Source organism: Prunus dulcis, chromosome 5 (assembly GCF_902201215.1).
Source record: "Prunus dulcis chromosome 5, ALMONDv2, whole genome shotgun sequence".
Taxonomy (NCBI): domain Eukaryota; kingdom Viridiplantae; phylum Streptophyta; class Magnoliopsida; order Rosales; family Rosaceae; genus Prunus; species Prunus dulcis.
In genome coordinates this window covers 3,190,332-3,212,981 of record NC_047654.1, presented here as the reverse complement: position 1 = coordinate 3,212,981, position 22,650 = coordinate 3,190,332, and the positions used below count along the sequence as shown (strand labels likewise).

The 22,650-nt window shown below is 36.0% G+C and overlaps 4 protein-coding genes across 5 annotated transcripts; 3 read left to right on the top strand and 1 right to left on the bottom strand.

Annotated features, from left to right (window-relative positions):
• Positions 1-3,262: 3,262 nt before the first annotated feature.
• On the top strand, positions 3,263-4,297 carry LOC117627563 (mitogen-activated protein kinase kinase 10-like). Its single transcript, XM_034359703.1, has one exon. It carries the CDS (start codon positions 3,263-3,265, stop codon positions 4,295-4,297), a length of 1,035 nt encoding a protein of 344 aa, XP_034215594.1.
• Positions 4,298-5,310: 1,013 nt separating this feature from the next.
• LOC117628381 (protein SAMBA-like) lies at positions 5,311-8,750 on the bottom strand. Its single transcript, XM_034360812.1, has 3 exons — positions 8,484-8,750; positions 7,860-7,970; positions 5,311-5,541 (listed from the first exon to the last, which is right to left on the bottom strand). The coding sequence occupies exons 1-3, from the start codon at positions 8,644-8,646 to the stop codon at positions 5,480-5,482; spliced, it is 336 nt and encodes a 111-aa protein (XP_034216703.1). The 5' UTR covers positions 8,647-8,750; the 3' UTR covers positions 5,311-5,479.
• Positions 8,726-12,628, top strand: LOC117628380 (phosphatidylinositol-glycan biosynthesis class X protein-like). Its single transcript, XM_034360811.1, has 4 exons — positions 8,726-9,181; positions 11,240-11,630; positions 11,761-11,927; positions 12,294-12,628. The coding sequence occupies exons 1-4, from the start codon at positions 9,071-9,073 to the stop codon at positions 12,588-12,590; spliced, it is 966 nt and encodes a 321-aa protein (XP_034216702.1). The 5' UTR covers positions 8,726-9,070; the 3' UTR covers positions 12,591-12,628.
• Positions 12,629-15,660: 3,032 nt separating this feature from the next.
• On the top strand, positions 15,661-22,212 carry LOC117628599 (multiple myeloma tumor-associated protein 2 homolog). 2 transcript variants are annotated; one of them, XM_034361088.1, is made up of 6 exons: positions 15,697-15,840; positions 15,919-16,026; positions 16,370-16,515; positions 17,370-17,459; positions 18,597-18,864; positions 21,604-22,212. In XM_034361088.1, the coding sequence occupies exons 3-6, from the start codon at positions 16,473-16,475 to the stop codon at positions 21,887-21,889; spliced, it is 687 nt and encodes a 228-aa protein (XP_034216979.1). In that variant the 5' UTR covers positions 15,697-15,840; positions 15,919-16,026; positions 16,370-16,472; the 3' UTR covers positions 21,890-22,212. The 2 variants fall into 2 exon arrangements, with proteins under 2 accessions (XP_034216978.1, XP_034216979.1); XM_034361087.1 differs by lacking the exon at positions 15,919-16,026 and having other exon boundaries at positions 15,661-15,840.
• The last annotated feature ends 438 nt before the right edge of the window (positions 22,213-22,650 follow it).

Sequence of the window (22,650 nt, the reverse complement as noted above, 5' to 3'; positions counted from 1 at the left end):
ATTGCAAGCGCACAATTCGCACAAGTAATATAGTGATGAGTAAAGTGTCGTTCCCACGAAGAGTGATTTAATTTACCAAGTACCGATTGTGATTAACGCAAGACTTTATTTGAACAATTGATGATGAGATTTGATTGATTAATTAACTAAAACAATGAATAAAAACAAGCGTAGAAAAATAAAGTAGTGAGATTCAAGTTATGAGAGCACTAGAGCTTCCGATTTCACCATAGCCCATTCTACCCAATTCCCTTAGCATGTTAATCCTAATTATTCTCCATGTTGACAATTGGTTTTCCCTACTTTATTCGATACTCCATCCCTGATTATACCAAAAGTATTCTTATTACCAACCCACTCTATCCCTAGTAATGGAATTAAGATAATAAGAACCCATTAAATTCCTTGGAAAACCTACAAAACAACCACATAAGTCATGACAAACATCCCTGTCTAATCATGTAACTCATGGCATCTATTACAAGAAGCAACCCCAAATTGGATATTCCTATCGTCAATTTAGCATCAAAACAATTAAATGTTGGCCAAACATTCAAAGCATTAAGCATGGTAATAGATACTCAACATGGAAAAATACTTGGAATTAACATTGACTAAAGTAATTGAGTATTCATGGCTAGGCTACATCGTAGCCCTAGCAAGAAGAAATTAGTTCATGACAACTTTAATAAAAACCATGATAAATAATATCATAGGAAAGAAGTAACCAATTGAAGATTTGATCTCTACACGATAGCAACTCTAGCTCCAGGTTGTCTTCTTTGTCTCTCTAAAACTCTCTCTCTCTCTCTCTCCTTTGAGTATTTTGGCTATGAGTATGAATGTGTAGGAATTTTAGGATAGATGATGGAGAATGGATGATGGGTAATGGATCCTTTCAACAATGACCTAAACTCCCTATTTATAAAACTCCTAGAAATCCTACCTAAGGAGTAATTACAATTGTTATAAAAATAGGATTTCTTCTAAAATAAGGTCTTCTTTATTTCTCCTTGTTTGACTTGATAAGACTTGCACCATCTTGAACTAGGAAATTTGACAACATTCCTTGCAACAAAAGGAATGACTTGGCTTCTTTTTAATTGATCTTCATCTTCTTGCCTTTTTTAGCACACTTTCTCCTAGTTCGCAATTCCTTCACAAATCTCACAAAACCAATTAAAAACAACCAATTTAATCCAAGAATCAATTCTAAGCCCTTATTTACTCTAAGCTTTCTCGCACTAAATCCAACACCTCTAGCATATGAATTGTAATATTAATATGCCTCATGTTCATTATCAAAACTCATGCCAAGTGTTGGAACGTCACCAAATTTTCTTGTAAGCTCTTCAATTTGCTCTGTATGATCCAAGGGATCAAGACTTTCAGAATCAGAATCTAAGTAATCAACAGATTCTTTACCATCATTGGAATATGTAACATGAAATTCATCTTCTTAATTGTCCATGAGGACACTAGCAGTCTGTGCCCGCACATGTATTATATTACTTGATATTCAATGATGCACAAAAGAAAAAAAAGAGAATATTCAATGAATGCTACATCCATAAAGAATTATGAAAGAAACTTATGGCCTGTTTGGTATTCAACTTGAATCCAACTTTCAAAATTCAAAAACAGAATTTGAGTCTAAAACACAAAAAAAAACTTGTTTGATAGCCCTATTTTAAAAAACTCAAACTCAAGAACAACTAAAAAACACCATAATTATTAAAAATAAAAAAAAAAAAATTTCCATTTTTTCTCTAACAACCCACAAGTTGTCAAATTTTTAAGATTTGAAACAGTTTTCAAGTTGCATACCAAACAAGTTTTTGCATCTTAAAAATAAATTTAAGAACTCATTGTTTTTACGAAAAATCAAAGTTTTTGAGTTCCTTATTTAAATAGGATACCAAACGCCCCCTTAATATTCAGAGTCTTCCACTTCCCATGAAACTGTTGGCATCCCAAGCTTAACGAAGGACATGAATTGTTAAATTCAAATTTGGCTATGATACTCAAAAAGCTAAATAAAGCAAAGCAATCACTAAAGTATAAAAATTAAAAATTAAAAGAAATAAAAAAGCAATAAAAAGTACTATAAAAAAAAAGTTGCAGCATAGATGATACATATTTTTGCTTGAACAAAGGAAGGTAGTCTGGAATTAATGGGCAGTGCACTCTTGGAGCTGTTAAGTCTTCAAATATGAGCACCCAAATTGTGGATAATCCAGAAATTATAAATTCTCAATTGAAGGGACTTCTGTGTTTTTATTGGAATAAGAACGTATGCCCTTTCAGTTTCCATTGTTTTGATTTATTTTTTAAATTAAATTCATCAATAAAAATGGAAAGTTTGTTGGGTTAATTAATAGAATAAGGGTAAATCAGGAAATTTTTTATTAAAACATTGTTTCTCTCTTATAATAATGTCATCAAACAAATTAAAAAAAATAAAAAGTTAACTATATTTAAATCCATAGACATGTGTCACCTTTTGAGAAGAGTGGTGAGAGTACACGTATATCTTGGATTAAAGTGGTGAGCAAAAATTTACAATTTAATATAATGAGGGTAAAGTGGTAAAATACTTATCATTTAAAAAACAAAAATTAAAAAGAAATTAAAAATAACAAACACAAAACTCACTAACAATGTGGGAGTTACCTCCACCTCTCAACCAATATATAAAAGGAATAAGTAAATTTAGGTTTTAGCCACACAAAAATTTTCACTTTTGGAAAAAGCCAAAACTTTTTCAAAAAAGATAAAAAAAACCTCTCAATTTTCAAACCAAAGACATGCAAATGTAAAGTATTCCTTAGAAAATCCAAAATAAATAAGGGTAATTTTATCCATTTTAACTTCTTTTAAAATATATATTAATTATGAAAAAAAAGTCTTTGACAACCAAAAAAAAGCCGATTGGGACGTGCATGAGTGAGCGTGTGCCAAGATGCTAGTATAACAAGAAAAGCATACGTGTCGATATAAGTAATTTCACCTCAAAACTAACCACGTTTTACAGGTGCAGATGAGATAAACTTCAGCTGCCCGTTAATTTTGGGATAGCCTAGGCCACTTGTCAGCCCTGCTATGAGTTTGAAAGCAACAAATATTGTAGTTAAACGCACGAGGGTCAGATTGACTGATTTGAGTAGATTTGTTAGCACGATTAATTATTTCTCATCCAGTGTAAAACAAAGGAGGATCAAGGAAGAGTGTGTGCATGTGTGCTCATTGATTATCAGTGTAAATGAAACTGGTGAGAGAGAGAAGGCACCAACAAGCACTAAGGCTCTCCCCACTGCCACCGGATGTTACTCCGGTAGCAGCTGATCATTTCAGGCAGCAGAGGACTACTACTCCTACTTCTACTCCTGACTCTCCAGCCAATATCGAAAACCTCTCTGACCTTGAGAAACTGGAAGTTCTTGGACATGGCAATGGCGGCACTGTTTATAAAGTGTGTCACGAGAAAACCTCAACCATTTACGCATTGAAAGTCCTCCGTTTCGACCACAATGGCACCGGTATCTTGCAACAAGCGGCGCGTGAGGCGGAGATCCTTAAGCTAGTGGACTCGCCCTATGTCATTAGATGCCATGGGGTTTTTGACAATAATGGCTTCATGAGTAGTACTAGTGATCACAATGATGGTGGGGGTGATTTGTGTTTTGTGATGGAGTATATGGAAGGAGGCTCGCTGCTCGATGTGCTGCGAGCACGCAAGAGATTGCCTGAGCACGTAATTTCTAGCGTGGCAAAGCGTGTCCTTCAAGGACTGCACTATCTGCATGCCATGCAGATAGTGCATAGGGACATCAAGCCCTCAAACCTGCTCATAAATGGTAGAGGCCAAGTGAAAATTGCAGATTTCGGGGTGAGCCATGTTGTGGCAGGTGCCCGTGAGGCGTGCGACTCCTACATGGGCACTTATGCGTACATGAGTCCTGAAAGGTTTGATCCAGAGAGGTGGGGCGGTGATAATGCGGATGGGTTTGCCGGTGATGTGTGGTCACTTGGATTGGTGGTGTTGCAATGTCACATGGGTCGTTTCCCACTGATTACTCCTGAGCAGAAACCAGATTGGGCAACTTTAATGTGTGTGATATGCTTTGGAGAGGGGGTGGAGATGCCGGAGACGGCATCCCCAGAGTTTCGGAGTTTCATTTGGAGATGTGTGGAGAAGGATTGGAGGAAGAGAGCAACTGTTGATGAGCTTCTTGACCACCCTTTTGTCAATAAAACTTGCTGCTCTTCCACTGACGACTTGGTTGATTATGTTTAATTGCTTTGCTTGCTTTATTAGTTCATTTCCTTCTTATTCTTCTTTTCTTCTCTTATCTTTCCTTCCACTAGATTTTCTAAGGCTTTAAATAATTTTATCCTATTTTTAAAAGCGAGCTACATTCTCTTTTATCTTCTTTTTTCTACTTCTCTTTTACCTTCTTTTGAAAGTTCAAAAAAAAAAAGGGTAAATTTTTAGAAACACCTAAAACTATGTCTTTTACCACTGACATTTTCTTTTAAAGATGGGGGAGAACCTGGAATTAAGGTAAAAGAAAATTGTGGCTTGTTTGCTTTGCGCATGATTGTCTACGTTTTTTGTTTTCTGTTTTCCAACAAATAATACAATAGATTATGGAAGACTATTGAACTGCCATTGTCATAGTCCAGAATACACTTGCTCAACTTAATATGATGTTATTTGTGTTGATCTTGGGACATACGACCAATCCAACATGATCACTCCACCGATGGTCTACAATCTACTACACAGACCTCAGCCAGCCACTCCATATATTGTTGATTGGCCGGAAACAAAGTTCCATCACAATTCTATACTCTATCGATAGAAGCATTCTAGCCTATTTTGATTTAGTCTGAGAGGAGCAAGTTCTGATTGCAGACTCCCCCAACAACCTCAACGTTATCTCACGGCTCAAAGGTTTTGGGTGGGGCGGTCTGACCACGTCACCAGTGCAACCACTCTCAATCAATGCAGGGGTCCCTTTCTTGCAAGAGTCATCGCACGAGGGACCGCCCCACCTAAGACCTACTAAAGGAGACTCTAGTTCACATAAAACAACGGCAACAATCATAAATCTGCTATCTGTTTCTACATATAACACCAAGGCTTTGTCGAAATTCTCTGCTTTCCATGGGCTTCTATGAAGGGTTGAGTCCGAAACCACCCCACCAAACATGCATGAAGTTTTTCCTTCAGCCACAACATTTCTTTTTTTTTTTTTATTTATGTTTTTTTTAATACAAGTGATATTTTGGGAGGAGAGAGAGAGAGAAGTTGCAATGCCCACTATTTTATGGATGTTAAATCAAACAGAGACAGAACAAAATGCTTGTCAATCTTGTGACAAAGCAGCAAATCCAGAAATTCATATCAACATGCTGCTTCTACATCATAACATCATACAAATACAACAAATACATTATCCTTCCTAGCTGAAAATCATTTTGGTGGGGCTAAATTCCAATTATTTGAAATTTCCATATGCTTCTGGAGAAAACCGCCTGAGTAAGAGAAAATAACAGCAAGTAATCAACTATTTAATGTCACAATACAAAAACTGACGAGTGAAAGTGAGACCAGTATGAAGATAATGGCATGAGTTCAAAAGCGTTAGAAGGCCGAGCAACGGATTTATTTCCATTACGAAGAAAATTTAAACAAATCAATAAAAACACAGGAAGAACTCTGTCAAAGCTGTTGTAATTCACGTGCTATTGTAGCCAAACAAATTTCCTACACGAGGACATATAACACAGTAGCTTCACCACTGTGTGGACTTATGCCTTGCTTATGCTTCTATGACTAAGCATTCTTTTATGGCATACCATGCTTTCTCCCAAGTTGTTTGTTGTGGTTCACTAGGGCACCCCGTGTCTTATGGATTTTCATTATCTCCTCTTCTTGCAGAACAATGGATGCCATCTCGTCTAACTTCTATTTAGTTTGAGTATCTCAGAAGGGTGAAGAAAACTATGATGGGAAAGATTTGAGAGTATATCTTCAATTTATTTTATTTCAAGTTGTAACTAGTCAGCTTTATAAGTGCTCGTAAACTCAAATAACACCATCATAACATGTTAACAACTCCCCCGCCCCCCCTCCTCAAATTTTGTTGTCAAGCAAAATCTTCTAACAGCATGAACAAAGGCCTTTCAACTATCCCTAGGTGGCATTCTGTTTAGGACTTAGAAGCACAAACTTGGTGCAGGAACAGGAACTGTGTGTGAAAATGATTGTTCTTGGAAATTCCTAATTTTGGGGAATCCAACAAACATGCATAACCAGTTCACCTAAAACTAGTAGAAACCAAAGAGGAAACCACTTAAACAGCATAGACTAATAACAGAACCAGGAAAAACAAAACCAGAAAATAATAATATAATCCAAAGCATCTGTAACCTAATACTAAAAGCATCTTTTAAGTTTATGGGAAACACCAAGAATTAAAAACAGTAGTGATTCATCGTAATTTGTAAAGAAAATTGATAATTTCTATAAAACATCTCATTATGAACCACGAAATGGTACAAAATACTTAAACGTTACAATGTCTTACATTTTCTTTAATAAAAAAACATTTATTCCATCAACAAGCACAAATTGGTACAAATGCATTCAGGTCATTTTCTACCAAATTAATTTATATCGCACGTGGATGTGGGCATAATACTCAATAGAAAAAAATTAACTAGGCGTGCTGTCTGCAAACAGTAAGCTAGATAATAGGATAATTTTCTTCATCAAAAGCTGCACGCATAATCATCCAATGCAGGTAATGCAAATTCTTTACTCCTTATACTAGGGGTGTTCAAATAACTGGGTCCAACTGACCAGGTTGCTTCAGATTTTTTTATTTATTATAATTTTAGTAGAGACATTGTATTGAGAAAAAGGAGGATAAGGAATCCACCAAAACAATACAAGAAGGAAAAGGAAGACTCCACGGAGTCGAAAATAACAAAAACAAAAAAACTAGAGCCACTGCCTTACAACCCCTCAGGAAGGAGTTAAAGACGACCTTACACGGCGTAGTTATTTTTAAACGGTGTTGAAGTCTCTCAGGTTGGTTCAGATTCTCAGTATCCTATGGGTTTGTTTCAGTTATATACTTAGGAGTGTGATCAAGTGGGTTAGTTGAATGTTGTGTGGTTCTGAAACCAACAAAACCGCTCCAGTCTGAATATATAAAGAGTGACAAATATAAGAAACTCCACCAGGGTAGATGGAAGTGCAATCTCCACTAGTAATATTCTGATCAACATTGTAATACTTACTTGTTTGCTACAGCTTCAATAAACTGAGTGGGAATAGAATCCTACATAGCTTAAGGCAAGAACATCGATGCATATGTAGATTAACTGTATTTTTGTCCAAGTTGTCATTACATTTAAGCTCTAGTTTTGAACCTTTTAGAAACTAGGAGAAGTATGATCTTCCATGAGTTACCAGCCCTACGAACGTGATATAGATATCTACAGTACTCTTAAGTCTTAACTACGATTTCAAGAGTCTTCTTAACTACTGTGGTGCTAGCATGTCACCAGAAACCAACTATAGTTTGAAGCATCAGGAATGAAATGTAGTGTCAAACATCTTGGACTATGACTTTTGTATCAGGCAGGCAGAAAATGCACCGAAAACTATAGACCACAGATCCAATAAGAAAAGAAAAAAGGAGCATTACTGTTTTATTTTGTTCTTCAAAATAGTTCAAGAGTTTCATACCAATGACACAAACCCAGGAACACAAGGCATGATAAAATTCAACATCCAAACATCCAATTATCTTCAACCAAAGGTAGTAGGGGGTTAAACTAACCTTTTCTTGATATAGGGTTGATACGGTGGCGTGGTCCTTCAAAGATCCAATTATCTTCATCAAGAGATTTAACCACCTTGTTAAGTGCGTCCATCAGATCAGATTTTATAACTGCAATTTAGAAAATAAACACTCATTTCAGATAAAGAATATGCATTGGTAGCCACAGAAGCATAAGAAAAGGCATTCTATAGTACTCATTTATCAAATCTTAATGTTTGTCTAAAATAGGTGCTTGCTTGGTCTATTTGAGTTGATTGATTTCTTACTCTCCATTCACAAGAACAAAACAAGAAATGATTTTTACATGAAAATTTAACCCAGTCAGGTTTTTTAAGACTTACACAACTAAAACCAACTGTAAAGAAAAGTAAGTTCATAAAACATTTGTCATTGTTCCAAAACCTGCCATAAAAAAATTTAATTGATAAAAGTTTAAGCCACCCATCAGAGAATAAAAGCATCTCTCCAAACATCCCCACACAATTATCACTAGAAGCTCTCTGAAACCCACTTTTATCCATTACCAATAATGCAAAAATGCAATAACATAGATATACACTAACAACAATAATCACCACCAAAAATAAAAAATAAAAGCAAGCAATGGTTAAAGAAACAAACCAAGCATTGCCTCTTCTTTGCGATCTTGAATAGAAATCAGATCAATGGGGAAGAGGAAGTCGTCTGTAGACAAAGCAGGATTGCTGCTGCCATTTCGTTCTCCCCTTTCTCCAGCTATTGCTGTTGTTGATATTGAAGAATGTGCTGGTGATGAACTACTCATCTCTCTCCTTCCTTCTTCAATGCTTATTTTCCTGGAAAATTCACTTTCTTAGACTCACACCAGGAAAATTCCTAACTTTCAGTACACTTTCGAATTTATCAGTTTCTGGCTCTCTCTTCCAAAAGTTCTAATCTTTATCCAACGTTTGACTCCCTAAATTACACTTTCGCCCTTAAAACTTTGCCTTAATTACTTCTTCAACCAGCCGAAGCCTTTTTTGTTTTGGTCGTTCAACCGATTACTTAGAAGATCTGCTGCATAAGTAGAGCTTTAACAGATTCATTTTTCTTTCCCAATCGAAAATTGAAATTAGGTTAATGAATTCATAGATGCAAAGTTTCTTCTTGAAACTGAAAACCATTTTGTTTCAAGGTCGCTGCTTGCACCTTTGAGCATTCTGTTTGAGTTGCTTGCTATTTTTGTTATGGAAACTCAGATGCCTCTTCGCCTGCCCAATTCCTTGTTCGTTGGACTTGTCTTGGTATTCTTCTCTGGCATTGGTTTTTGCATCCATTCTTCTGCAGTTTTAAGCGAGGTCAGTGCTTTTTGTTTCTCTTTTCCTTCAAGTTTTACCTATGTGTATATATATATATATATATATAATATATGATGTTATTGCATTGCAGTTGTTTCCATTTTCTTGTTCAAGGGTTGCAATTGGTCATTTTCTTATTATGTACAAATAAAGCATGATCTGCCACGCATTTTGTGGGCTGTTTTGCCACTCATATTTAGAAAGCTTCTTGATAGTTTTAGAAATCCCACTTTGGTGTCTAATGACGTGATATTGATTGTGGGGTTAGCAGATCTCATAAAGTTCTGGCCTTGGGTGAGTTATGCATAGAATAAACATGCTTTTGTTTTGTCCTTTTTTTTTTTTTTTCTTTGGTTGGGGTGCTGAAAGACCATTTGGTAGGACAGAAACATTGCAATTGACAATGGTTCATAGCTTGAGTTATAATTGGGGGAGTACCTCTTATAGTTCATGGTGTGTGTGTGTGCGCGGGCGCAACCCCTCATGCAGAAACTTTGAGTCCTTCTAATTTCTTGTTTCATTGCGACTACATGCTACAGATCTTCATGGTATGCATAACCCTACATGCCGAAATGCTGATCTTCTATTTCTTTTCTTTCTCCTTTTTGTCTTGTCCCTAAAACAGGTTGTCACTCAATTATAATCTGGATATGGTCCATAGTTATAGAATTTGGAAGCCTTGATAAAATCAATTCACATTGCCTCTTTTCCAGCTGCTCAAAGATTCGGAGCCATTATGAACTTAAATTCACTACTCCAAAAAGATATATATAAAACAAAAGATGAACTAATGAAAGAAATTCCACATCTTGTTTTGGTGGTCGGTTCATATTTCAGACAAGAAAGTAGACGTTTAATCCCTAGTTTGAATCCAATTTCTAGAGATTGTTTTACACTGATCATCATAGTTACATGAAAGCTCCTGTTCATCAACTTTAATCCATATCATCTTCTGCTCCAATCTGTTATTTGCAATGAATGCTTCTTTCTCTGCATAGAGTGCCTGACTTGCCATATGCCCAATGCCATCAATTTGGAAGCTCTCTTCTCACAAAGGCTCCACTATTTAAGAGTTTGTTAGAGCCTTTGTATCAGCATAAGGCGGATTGTGTTTGATTGCGATCTGGCAATCTTTGAAATGATAGCATTTCTGCGTTAGCAATTAGGATTATCAGTTAAGGGCATGTGCATTCAGCTCTCTAGTTTCTTGTTTAGCTTCCACAATCAAAGTACATGAACGATAGTTTGGTGTAGCCTGCTTGATCCCAAGTACTGAATGCAACCCGAACCCCGTTTGAATAATTACCTTCCTGTTATAACCAGAACAACTAATTGATTTTAGCAAATTAGCATAACTCATCATTGGGAACTTAGGTATGCTGCTAAAACTGTAACTCTGAAGCATTTTAAGCTGTTTTCCAGTTGCATCATCAATGATATATCCTAAATAATAATAACAATCTTTTTTGCTGGATATCTGGCATGTTATGTTGTTTGATTGTGAATCAAGACTGCACGTTCACACATGTTTCCACCTACTCAACAGCCCCGATTCACAATCTAACAAAACAAGCCAAATTGTTGAACAAAGAAAATTACTCTCTTTACAAATTATAAAATAAGGTCATGAATTTTGATGTCAACAACACTCTAATTTATATTATGGAATTCTGGGATGTCATGAATAATGGAAATTGGTTGAAGTAAAAGCAATGAAAGTTCAACAACATGAAAACTGCACTTGGATCTAACAAGTTCATTAAGTTTATGATACAAAATTCTTCACCTTATAAGTATTTTTTTCTAGATGAATACATATTTTCCTCTTTGGCTGGAAATACCTATTATAAATACCTAAAGAGAGACTAATTCTTTTTTTCTCCCTCATTTAATTTAATTTTTTAATTTTGTTAGTTTATGGTTTTTTCTTTGGATAAGTAAGCACTTGTTTTCATAATTGACAGAAAGTTTACACTATCATATATTGTCGACTTGATCTTCCTTCTGTAAGATTACTTTAAGATTTTGATCTGTCAAACATATCTTTTAATTTTTCAGGTGGGAAGCTGTGATCCAAACTATGATGATAGTGACTCAAAGATCAGTGCCTTTTGTAGTTTCAGGAAGTATATTATGCAATCTTATTATGAAAAATATGAAAACTTGTTAGATTCAGATTTCCAAGATTTTATAGGGCGAGAACTTCCTTTTGGTATGTGTGAGGTGCTTCCCCATGATCTGAGTCTTGTGCTAAAACTCTCAATTTTGCATCGGAATCTGATAGGCCATGGTTCTCATCGTCATCTCACTTCATCCATCAGAGTTAATATCAAACCAAAGTCCATATCTGAGTTACCAATTCACCATTGTGAGGTCATAATCATTGAGAGACTGCCATCTGGGGTATTTGCAGATCCATTTGAGCTTCAACATCTCCTTCAGCGTGGTGGTATCTATCCTTCTTGTTTCTCCTCTTCTTCTTCCCCCTCAAATGAAAACAAAATATTACCCATAACCTGCTATCCAGAGATATTGCACTGATTTTGTTTCTTGTAATTGAATTTTTCCATGTAATGCAGTATATAGCAATATCGCTGTATTTGGAGATACCAATTTAGAGTCTCCTTCATTTCTTTCCAATCGTTCTGCTGTCGAAGTTCACATGGATATTGGTCATAATCTCTTTCTGAGACACGCTGAAGAGTTTAACATCAATGTAGAGATTCCATTACATGCACGATATCCAGTAAGTGAAAAGGTTATGTGTGGAACTGTAACTGTGTCTGGTTTCCCTTAGTTATTTATAGTTCGGAAGATTTTTTTCATCTATGCTAGCCCTATATTCATTCAGCATTGCATATATGGTTTGAAATAGGGATATGTAGACAAATAGATTATTATTCATGCATACTTGACGAGAACTACGTCCACTGGTATATACAGAGACCGGTTGGCATTTTCTCATGATTGAAATCTGAGAAGAGCCTTTGTGTGTGCGTTGGACACTGTTTTTGTTTTTAATTTTATCGGGAATATCATTCTTTTGCGTAGAGAGAACCAGCTGCTATATTCTTTATTTTGTATCATTTTACCTTTGCTTTTCTGGGTGCAGCCTCTTAATGAAAACGGCTATTGGGAAGTCAAGTTTGGTGTACCTGATTTGTTCATGCGTTGCAGTGTTGAGGGAAAGTCACATGATGAAAGCTGTTTATATAAGGTGTCAGAGATTACTGGTTCTAAATTAACATATGGTACAGTTGTCTGGAAAATCCCTTCTGGGATGAAGGTGCATGCTGGAATTGTATCCATTTTCACTTTTGTTGCAGCCTTATTTTCAGCTATTTTAATTGCTGCTACATCCATATTTTATTCAGACATCAACTCGAGCAAACATTTGAAAGAATCGTAATTCATTAAACAAGTTTGTTGCTTTACAGTTAGCATTCATTTTGATGTTTTGTTTTCATAATTTACACCAAACTCCCATATTCAATCTATTTTTTGAGTGACTTATTTCCCATTCTCACTTTAATCCTATCATACAACATCAGCGTTTTTATTTTCAATGACAAAATAAAAAGATACAAAGATCAATATTCCGTGTATCATATAGAGCTTTGAGACAAACACTAGAAGGGAAATTTAAAAACCAAATATTCAGATGAGAGAGTCTTTCTTCGAATGGGTAAATCAATCATTTGTCCTTGACATTAATCCTCTCATACCTACTGATGGGATGCATTTCCTGTGGCTCCCGAAAAGGACATCATAAAAATTGGGATTCATTTCTTGTTGCAAATATTGATATGTAGCATACCATATCTCAATAGATTAGCGTAATTCCCAGTAGAGCTGAACATTTCAAACCGAAAAACCAATCCAAATTGGGCCTAATCGGCCATACAGGTGACTTCCAACCTCAAAGCTATGTTGAAGAACAATCAGAATATAACCAAATAATAGAATAAAAACAGTACAAAATATATTCTCTATATATAATTAAATCAATACATAAATATAATGAATTACAAAATACTGACTTGGATAGATGAAAGAGTCCTGCAGAGTTACAGTATCCTTTAGACAATATTTCTCATTTACCCTTGTGCTTGTAATTCGATAGGAGTCTACCCACCATAATTAAACTATCACAAATCAAAGCTTAAATATTGTGGCTTTGATTTCTCACGAACAAGATTTCCTTCATAAGTGCCCTAAGAAGAGGACTCAGGTACGGAATCGTCAATACATCTTAGAATTTGGACAAGCAAATTAGTGGTTAGTCTAAAACCCTAGTGCTCATTAAAATTTGGAAGCCGAATAACCTTAGAAATCTTAAGTGATGTCCTTTTACTTCCTATTCCTTCCCTGACTTGATAGTTTCAATTGCTTGTTTTCATTTAGTTTCGTGTAATCGTTTGCTTTTAAATCGTTGCATCTCTTTTTAGTTCTAAGTTGTGTTTCGTTTTTTTTTTTTTTTCCTTTTTCTGTTAGTGTTAAGTAGTTAAGTTATAAATTGAAAATCCAAAAAAAAAAGTCTTAAATTGAGTTAGGTTAAAGAACTCGAATTGATCACTAATATTTGTGGGAACGATACTCGTACTTGCATCACATTGTACTATAAATTGATTCGTGCACTTGTGAGTTTTAATTTGATTTAAATTAGTCTAATATTTAAGTTAATTTAAGCATACATCAAGTTTTAGGCGTTGTTGCAAGAAAGAAAATGTGCCACTTGTGACTGATTTCACTCTATTTGTTTCTAGAAAGCAAAACTTCGCCCATTTCTAATCCTTTTAGGAGAATCCAACTGAAATAGAATTTTAGAAAGATATGTTTCATCACGCACCATCGTCGAGTTGTCTGTAGTTCTGGTTTATTGAAGTGTGCAAAGATTTCTGTTTTTTTATTTCTCAAATAAAACCTAGTGAGATTAAAAATAGAAGAGTTGTTGCCAAGCTTGAAAGAAGGGAGAGAGTTATGACCATGGATAAGAGATTATGAAGAAAAAAGAAAAATCGAAAACTCTTTGTAGAGAAAACAATGGCACATAGGATAGTTTGGAATTGGAAGGGATGAAGTAGAAGAAATGTCTGAAAGAAACCGAGAAAATAATAGAAGTTTCCTTTCTAAAAATTGCATTGAATTTTTTTTTTTTCTTTTGGGCGAAGCACTGAAAATTATTTACCAGAAAAAAAAATAATAATAAAAGAATCGGATTTAAAAAGTACTAGGCTCTTTCAATTGGTTTTTTATTTTTGATTTTATTTATTTAAGAATTAAGAAAGAGAATCGAACCAAAAAATTAGGGGTGGCAATTTCGGACACGACCCGATACACGACTCGAAACCCGCACGAGAAATTAGCGGGTTCAACCCGCACGATAAAAAAACAGGTCAATTTCGGGGCAACCCGTTCTGACCCGTTTAATAAACGGGTGGGTTTCGGGTCAACCCGCCAACCCGCTATAATACCTATCTAACCCGTTTATTAAACGGGTCGTGTCACGGGTCGTGTCAACCCGTATACAACCCGCTAACCCACTAAAAAATAAAGACAAATGGAGATTTCAAAACACACACAAGGGGTTTCGAACTCCTACCATCTTCATTTTTCTCAAACACCTTATCCACCATGCTACAAACAATTTTGTGATTTTATAGTATACCTTTTGATATTTATAATGTTTCTTTTTCTTTTGTGTTTTCCTTTCTTTTCGGTCTCTCTTCTCCTCTTCTTTTTTTTTTTCTTTTTTTTTCGTTCTTTCTTCTTTCTTCTTTCTCCCTTTTTTTCTTCTTCTCTCTTTTCCTTTCCTCTTCTCTCCTTTTTTTTTTTTCTTCTTTCTTTTCTTTCTCTTTAGTTTTCTCTCATCTTTCTTTTCTCTTTCTTTCTTTCCTTCAATCTTCTCTCCTCTCTCTCTCTCTCTCTCTCTCTCTCTCTCTCTCTCTCTCTCTCTATTTTTCTTTCTTTCTTTTCCTTCTCTCTTCTCTCATCTCTCTATCTTTTTTTTTTCTTTCTTTTCCTTATATTTTCTCTACTCTCTCTGTTTTTTTTTAATTTAAATTTTTTCGGTTGTGGGTTTTGTAACATGCATGTTATTATTTATGAACCCGTTACACGACTCGAAACCCGCACGATAAAAGACGACCCGAACCCGACACGAAACGTTTATTAAATGGGTTGGGTTCGGGTTGAGCATTCTTGACACGTTTATTATTCCGACACGACACGAACCCGACACGACACGACCCATTGCCAGCCCTACAAAAAATAAGAGTGTATTTTTTATTTAGTTGAGTTTATTGTTTTAGACTGCTGTATATTGTTGGATTAAATCCAACGGCTGTTGATTAAGAAGCTCCCTGGTCCCTGGCACAGAATTGATATCCGGTCATCAGGTCATCAATTCACAGCCGTTGGATCAAATTCAAAACAAGTGCAACGGACTGATTAGGCTAATGTACGTAGTGCTTTGTGGGCTCTCATCTGCATCTCGCGCCACCACCTCCCTCTCTCTCTCTCTCTCTCTCAAAAAATAAAAATAAAAATAAAAATAATCTCTCAACTTTCTTCAATTTATCCTTGTGTATTTGAGTTTCAATTATTTTACCTGAGCTTGGTTGCTGGGTTGCCCAAGCATCGCGCGGTTTGTTGCCAAGGTAAGGATTTTTTTCGCAATTTTTTTGGGTTCCTGTTGATTGCTATATGGATTTCTCAATCCCTGCGATTTTGCACAGAAATTGAAGGTTTTGTTCTTGGGATCCAATTTTTGGGCGTGTTTCTCTGAATTGAGTATCCTATTTGGCGCTTCAATGTTGGTGATATGACATTATTTTTCTGCCGTGGTGAGCTTTGATATGGCTATGCCCTTAGGTTTGTTTGTGGCGTCCTTTTTGAAATAGTGGTTGTGATTTTTGTCGATTAACTTTCTTCATGGGTTTGATTTTATTTATACTCAATTGGGTTTTGCTGTCTTACTTTTGCTTCTTGATTTAACCTAATTTTCTGTTTGGATTGTTGCAATTTAATTGGGATGCTTTATTTTTTGTTTTTCCTTGGAATTTTCTATTCCTTCTGCTATTGTTTCGTGGATAGCCTCTTGATTTGGACTGGATTTGCTGTTTCATTTTCTTTTCGTCTGTTGCTCATATTGGGACTTGCTGATGTTGTGTTGATTGCTATTGACAGAATAGCGTCTTCCGAAAGATCCATCGCCAAACAACTAGAGAAAGGAAGCTCCTGCTGATTGCTGAACAGAGTCACATAAGGATTGTCTCTAGACATATCAAATATGTATCATCCCACTAGAGGCGGTGTTCGTGGTGGTCGAGATCGTAAGCGCTCTCTCTCTAGAGAGATTCTTTTCTTTCATTTGCTTCAAGGAAAATAGTGAACATTATGGTAGAATTGCAACTCTAAGATTAGGTTTTTGTTGAGATTCATGTAGGCAGGGAGGGAGTTTTATTTACTGAAAAAAAAAAATTTTCCCACCGATGGGATACACAGAAGTGTATAGTTAACTTTTTAGTTCTTTTACCGATAATTTCCTCTGATTAATGCTTAAAAATAATTGCTTCTAAAATCCTATTCTTAGCTAACCATTTGTTCGTTAGTAGAAATCATGAATTTAGTGACTTGGTGAGAAAGTTGTTCGTCTATTCTAGAGAGGTGCATGGAAAAACTTGAACATCTGATGTGGGACAGAAAGGGAATTTAGGGATCAGAAAAACAGGGGAAGTAAGAAAGGAAGGTAGAGAAGAAAAAAAAAAACATGGGGGCAATAGGATTTTAATGTTCAACATTCAACGTTCAACTCCACTCAATTAGCTTGGAGTAAGGCCTCTTGTATAATAGGAAGTTGAAGCACAACAAGCCAATAAAACCTACAGTGAAACCCTGATAATAGTAGGGACATAAACCCTACTAGTTAAAGAGAGCACAATTGAAAATTATGTGTACTCTAAATAGTAGGAAGATCCCAAAATGGAAAAAAATGTATGTAATTCTTAATAACATAAACAAACCCCCAGTAGATGCCTCTATATGATCTCCATCACATATTTGTGTGTAAACCTCATCGACATGGTCAATGAACATAGTGCTCGTACATTTAGGTGCATCCTTATGCTTGGAGGCTTAATAATCTTTTTATGTCTAATGAACTTTCTGCCTCTCCTTTGATGTACAGAATTTAGTTGGGATGATGTGAAGGTTGATAAACATCGAGAAAATTATCTTGGTCACAGTATCAAGGCACCTGTTGGAAGATGGCAAAAAGGTGAGACATCTTGTTTGTTCAAATCGCAATAATTCGTTCATTTTGACCATTTCGCATGAAATTTTTAATTTGGTTTGAAGTTGCAAGTAGTTTGTTTTTTTTTTTAATTTTTTATAAACAAATAGCCCACCCATCATACATTTAATGAAGATGGCCACTTTTAAAAAAATTATAAACCTAGCTAATTGTTAAATTGAAAAGACTAAGATGCCTTTTCCAACCCAACGTTACTCTGATATTTGTTGTTCTTTACTTTGTTTTGTTTTGCCGTTGTCTTTGTTTCTGTTGTTGCCAATTGTCCCTGTTCCTACCTTTTTTCTTGAGAGGAAGGAACAACGGCAATGAACTCTGTAATGCCCTTGCAATTGTTGTATCATTGGCAATAATTTGGTCTCATTCTTTGAACCATGTCACAAGTATTGACCTTTCCATATTTTTGGATCACTAATTATTCACACTACTGGAAATTGGGCCAATACATATCAAGTCGGCACACATTCAAATTTGTTAACATTTCTTTGGAACCTATTGATGAAACACAAAATCAGTTTCCCTAAGCGTTGCAAAGAGCATTGCTGACATAATTTTGGGTATAGACGGTAGTTATGAGTCTCTTCTTGTCTGCCAAATTTTTATGTTGTATGACATGATTGGATTTGGTTCGAATGTAGTGCTTTTGGGAATTTTGTTCTTGCACAGTATCTTAAGTTTGTATTCTACTGGCACTTAACTCTACAAATGATGCTTGAATTATCATTTATAAAAGGGATTGATGCATTTCCTTATTTTGTAAGGATAATCCACTGCCATGGGTGAAATGTATGAGAAGCCTCTTTTGTCCAAAATAAAGAAGTCATGGAGTCTTTTAAATGTCTGCTTTTAATTTCTTTTACACAAGGGTCTAATCTCTAGAAATTAAAGTGTTTATCTGGTTAGACAGCTACTAGCAAAGTTAGCGTACATGCTGATTTTTATGTAGTGTTGTTTGTTTTTGTTTGTTTAAAGGATTTTTTACCTTTTTTCCTTTTTCCTTATTTTTTTCCTTTCATCCACTTGTAAGTCTTGTGTGCAAAGATTTTACAATTGTTCATTTATTGGTAAAGATGTTCACAACTGTTCGTTATATTGGTTCAACAGGTAAAGATCTACACTGGTATACGAAAGACAAAAAAACTCAGAATGCAGAAATGGAGGCTGCAAAAGAGGAGATTAAAAGAATTAAGGACGAGGAGGAGCAGGCTATGAGGGAGGCACTTGGCTTAGCTCCTAAGCGTGCAAGCCGAGGTCAAGGTAATCGGCTTGATAAGCATGAGTTTTCAGAACTTGTGAAGCGAGGCTCTACTGCAGAGGACTTAGGTGAAGGGCACGCTGAAGCAGCACGTGTACATGGTCTTGGTTTTTCAAGGTATGTAACTAAACTGAAAGTGAAAATAATTAATGTTTAAGTGGTGCCTTGGCTTCTTCCTTTTTTTTTTGGTATGTAGTACTAGCGCTATCTAAATCTAGTCATATTGTTGTTGCTGGTTTTGATGTTTTGTCTAGTATAGGTTGGGAGGTGTATTTCTTGCTGAATGATGATCCACTTTGATTGTACTCTCCATTTCTGTTAATGCAATTATTCTGTTTACTTACCAAAGAAAAAGAAAAGAGAGAGAGAGAGAATACGTTGCATGGTTTTCATAACGATCGTTTTCTGAGTGTTTTAAAGAAAATTGAACAATTTGGATAAGATGTCCACCGGATCAGCAATTTGGAGGGCTCTAAAATAGCACCTACAACCCAGACCAAGCGGATTGGGTTGGTAGGTTGGCGGGTTAAATGCCCACCACTACCAGAACACCACACCCAAAACTAACCACACCACAATCTACGAGCTCTCTAATATCCATTCACCTGAAAAAATAGTTGATAAAAAAAAAATTCACGAACAAATAAAATACCATTGCGATGACCCCACATAACATGGTGATTGAAGTTTTTATGCCATGGCTGGGTTAAAAATCAATAGAGCCCAGTGCTCAATTGCAGGTATTCACACTCAATAAGTGGAGATTTAGGAGTTGGCAAAGGTCTTGGACTGTGAGTTGGGAAGCTGGCCTCTAAAGTATTTGGGGTTGCCTCTTGGAGTGAATCCAAGAGCAGCCAATTTTTGGTGCCCAGTAGTGGAAAAAGTGGAAAGAAGGTTAGAGGGCTGAAGTAAGGCCTTGTTTGTCAAGAGGGAAAAGGATGATTTTAATCTAATCGGTGTTGAGCAGTTTCTTAAGTTACTGTTGGTCTCTTTTTAAAATTCCTTGTAGTGGAAGGGAAGAACCATTTGGTGAGATGGGAAGTTGTGTCTCAAACCAAAGAAAAAGGAGGTTTATGGTTGGGTAATGTAGTAAAGAGACATGAATCTTTGCTTGGGAAGTGGCTGTGGGTATTCCAGACAAAGACAACTACCCTTTGATATGATGTAATAAAAAAATAAGTATAGCTTATCTGAGAGTGGCTGGGATCCCAAAATTGTGGCTAGAGATTCAAGTTGATGCCCATGGACAGATAATTCTAAAGGGATTGCTTCTTTTACACCTTGTTTTCATTTCGGGGTGGGAAATGGGGAAAGAGTGAGGTTTTGGGAAGAGATTTGGGCAGGGAAAACAGATTTTTTTTCACTACATCTTCATCTCATGGATTATCCCAGTCTCTTAATTCATCTGTTGCAAGAATGTATGTAAATTCGTCTTCTTTGCCTTTAAGCTGGGATTTTGTGTTTAGAAGACATTTGAATGAACCAGAAGTGAGAGAGTTGTTGTCGTTGCCGTCAATTTTCACTTGGTTGTTCCCCATGAAGAAAATAGGAGAGTTTGGATATTGGAGTCTTCGAGCATTTTTACTTGTAAACCATTCTCAAAGCATCTTTTGGATAACCCTGCTTTCTCTATTTTTGCTCCCTCCTTTGTTATTTGGAAAGCCAAAGTGCCTCCCAAGGTACGACTGGTAGCTTGGTTAATTTCTCATAGGAAGATCAAAACTTGTGATATGGTTCAAAGAAGGCAACCCTCCATTTCCTTGTCTCCCCACTTGTGTGTTATGTGCAGAAATGCCTTGGAAAGAAAGGCCTTGGAAAGTATGGATCACTTGTTGCTGCACTGTCCAGCAGCTTCTTCTTTGTGGTTTCAGTTAATCAAGGAGAAAGGTTTATGCTGGTCCATCCCCGTGTCGTGTAATGTGCTATTATGTGAGAAGTTTAGATTTTTTGGTGGAAAGAAAAGGGGTGTAGTTCTGGGGAGATGTGCTATGATGGCTATTTTCTGGGTTTTATGGGTTGAAAGGAACAGAATGGTTTTTGAGAATATGTTGAGTGGGCATCTGTAGTTTCAGAGTTCAGGGAGTTTATCTTTTTCTGTCATTTTGTCAGACTGGAAAGCATCTGTTTTGTAGCTCTCTGGAATTCTGTTCTTGTTTTGGTGTTCTCCCTCCCCTAGGACTGAGGTGTTGGTGCAGTTTGCATGTTTAGTTTTCTTTTAGAAGTGTGACTTCATGTTCACTTTTGTTATACTGTTTTATTTTTAATAAACATTCACGTTTCATATGTACAAAAAAACAATGGCAATGAAATCAACTTATGTAGAAAATATTAGGAAAGGGACTCCCAAGGGGCCAACATGAGATCATGAGAAAGGAATGGTTGTGTTCAAAGACTGTCATGTGGCTTACTATGCAATTAGGATGAGTATATTAACGTGGGCGAAACACAACAGGAGATGGAACCAACAAAACACATCTTATTTAAGACTTTTGGGATTCAACTTTGTAGATTGCATTATTTAAGACTTGTTATTATCTGGGTCATAAACACGGTGATAGCTGATGTCATAAGCTCGGCCCTAAAACTAATTTTTGAGGACAAGCCTTACCATGGGAAGGTAGTACTGATATATGATAATAAAAACATGTTTTATATATAACGATTTACAATTTACGTTTATTGGTAGTAAATTTATGTTCATATCACCAGCCTGATGTGTAGTCTTCTTTTTGTTTTTGGTTGGTATGTGTTTTGTACTTTATGTTTTGCCTTCCATTGTCTTTTTCTTTGCGTAGCTTAATTCTTCTTGATCTGTTTTGCCCAATAATTCAAAATTTTGTCTTGATCTCACTGCAGAGCACCTTGTCCTTGGGATGAGTCAAGTTCCCTTCCATCTACAGTCAAGGATGTTCCACCTGAAATGGGAAACATGACTGTGCCTGATTCACCACCAAAAGAAAAAAATAAAGAGGAATTAGATGATGAAAGCAGTCGAAAGAAAAGGAGGCGTGAAGAGAGAAAGCGGGAGAAGCATGAGAGACATGAAAAGCGCGAAAAGCATGGAAAACAGCGTTCCTCAGATGAGAGAAGGAAACACAAGAAACTCAAGGAGAAGAGGAGACATGATTCAGACTCTGAATAATATTTCAAGGTTTTGTGAAATATTGTCACAACTTTCAAGGGAGATTAGTAAGTTCTTTGTAAATCATACATGAACTATCTACTGTATTTTTCGGTGCTGATTGATCGGAAATTCAGTTGGTTTTAGATTTTCTGGTTGGCAGAGGGTAACCTTGGGTTTAGTTTGGACCCTCTTATTCTGAAAAATAACTGGAATAAATTATTATATTTGCTGTTGGTGTTAGTTTAAATCATGTGCAATGCATGTTAATTTGGACCATCCGTGCCATGTAATCTACGGCCCTGTCGCCTATCCATGCTTGCAAGGGGTCTTATTTCTTTTTTTGTTTTGTTTTTTGTTTTAAGAAAATGAAACGTTTCTGAAGTGCAGTGGAGAATGCTCAATGTATCAATGTATTAGGAAAACAAAAATTTGGGGACCCTGTGATCGCACCTTTGGCTATACTTCATATATGCTAAGTTATTGAGAGAATCTTACATGTAATTGGTTGTATAATCATGTCTTTATCTTTCTCATAGCATGACTAGTCAAGTTACTTCACGTTCACGCGAGAGATAAACACATAATTATATATATCTCATTGATTTTGAAAGTTGTGTCAAAGTTTCAATCTCTCCCTTTCCCATTTTCTCTTCCCTCTCTTCCCGCCAAAAAAAAAAAAAAAACAGCAAAAAAACCAACATAGTTTCAAATTCTAAAATCAAAGCAAAATCCTAACTATTTATATTGGCTTGCTATTAGCACGCATAGAATTTCATTTA

Coding starts and splice junctions, on each gene's coding strand:
- LOC117628599 (XM_034361087.1), top strand. CDS start 16,473: ATGTATCATCCCACTAGAGGCGGTGTTCGTGGTGGTCGAGATC. Junction 16,516..17,369: donor TGTTCGTGGTGGTCGAGATC/GTAAGCGCTCTC, acceptor TTTGATGTACAG/AATTTAGTTGGGATGATGTG. Junction 17,460..18,596: donor TGTTGGAAGATGGCAAAAAG/GTGAGACATCTT, acceptor TTGGTTCAACAG/GTAAAGATCTACACTGGTAT.
- LOC117628380 (XM_034360811.1), top strand. CDS start 9,071: ATGGAAACTCAGATGCCTCTTCGCCTGCCCAATTCCTTGTTCGTTGGA. Junction 9,182..11,239: donor CTTCTGCAGTTTTAAGCGAG/GTCAGTGCTTTT, acceptor TTAATTTTTCAG/GTGGGAAGCTGTGATCCAAA. Junction 11,928..12,293: donor CATTACATGCACGATATCCA/GTAAGTGAAAAG, acceptor TTCTGGGTGCAG/CCTCTTAATGAAAACGGCTA.
- LOC117627563 (XM_034359703.1), top strand. CDS start 3,263: ATGAAACTGGTGAGAGAGAGAAGGCACCAACAAGCACTAAGGCTCTCC.
- LOC117628381 (XM_034360812.1), bottom strand. CDS start 8,646: ATGAGTAGTTCATCACCAGCACATTCTTCAATATCAACAACAGCAATA. Junction 7,971..8,483: donor CAAAGAAGAGGCAATGCTTG/GTTTGTTTCTTT, acceptor TCTAAATTGCAG/TTATAAAATCTGATCTGATG. Junction 5,542..7,859: donor CAACCCTATATCAAGAAAAG/GTTAGTTTAACC, acceptor TCTCTTACTCAG/GCGGTTTTCTCCAGAAGCAT.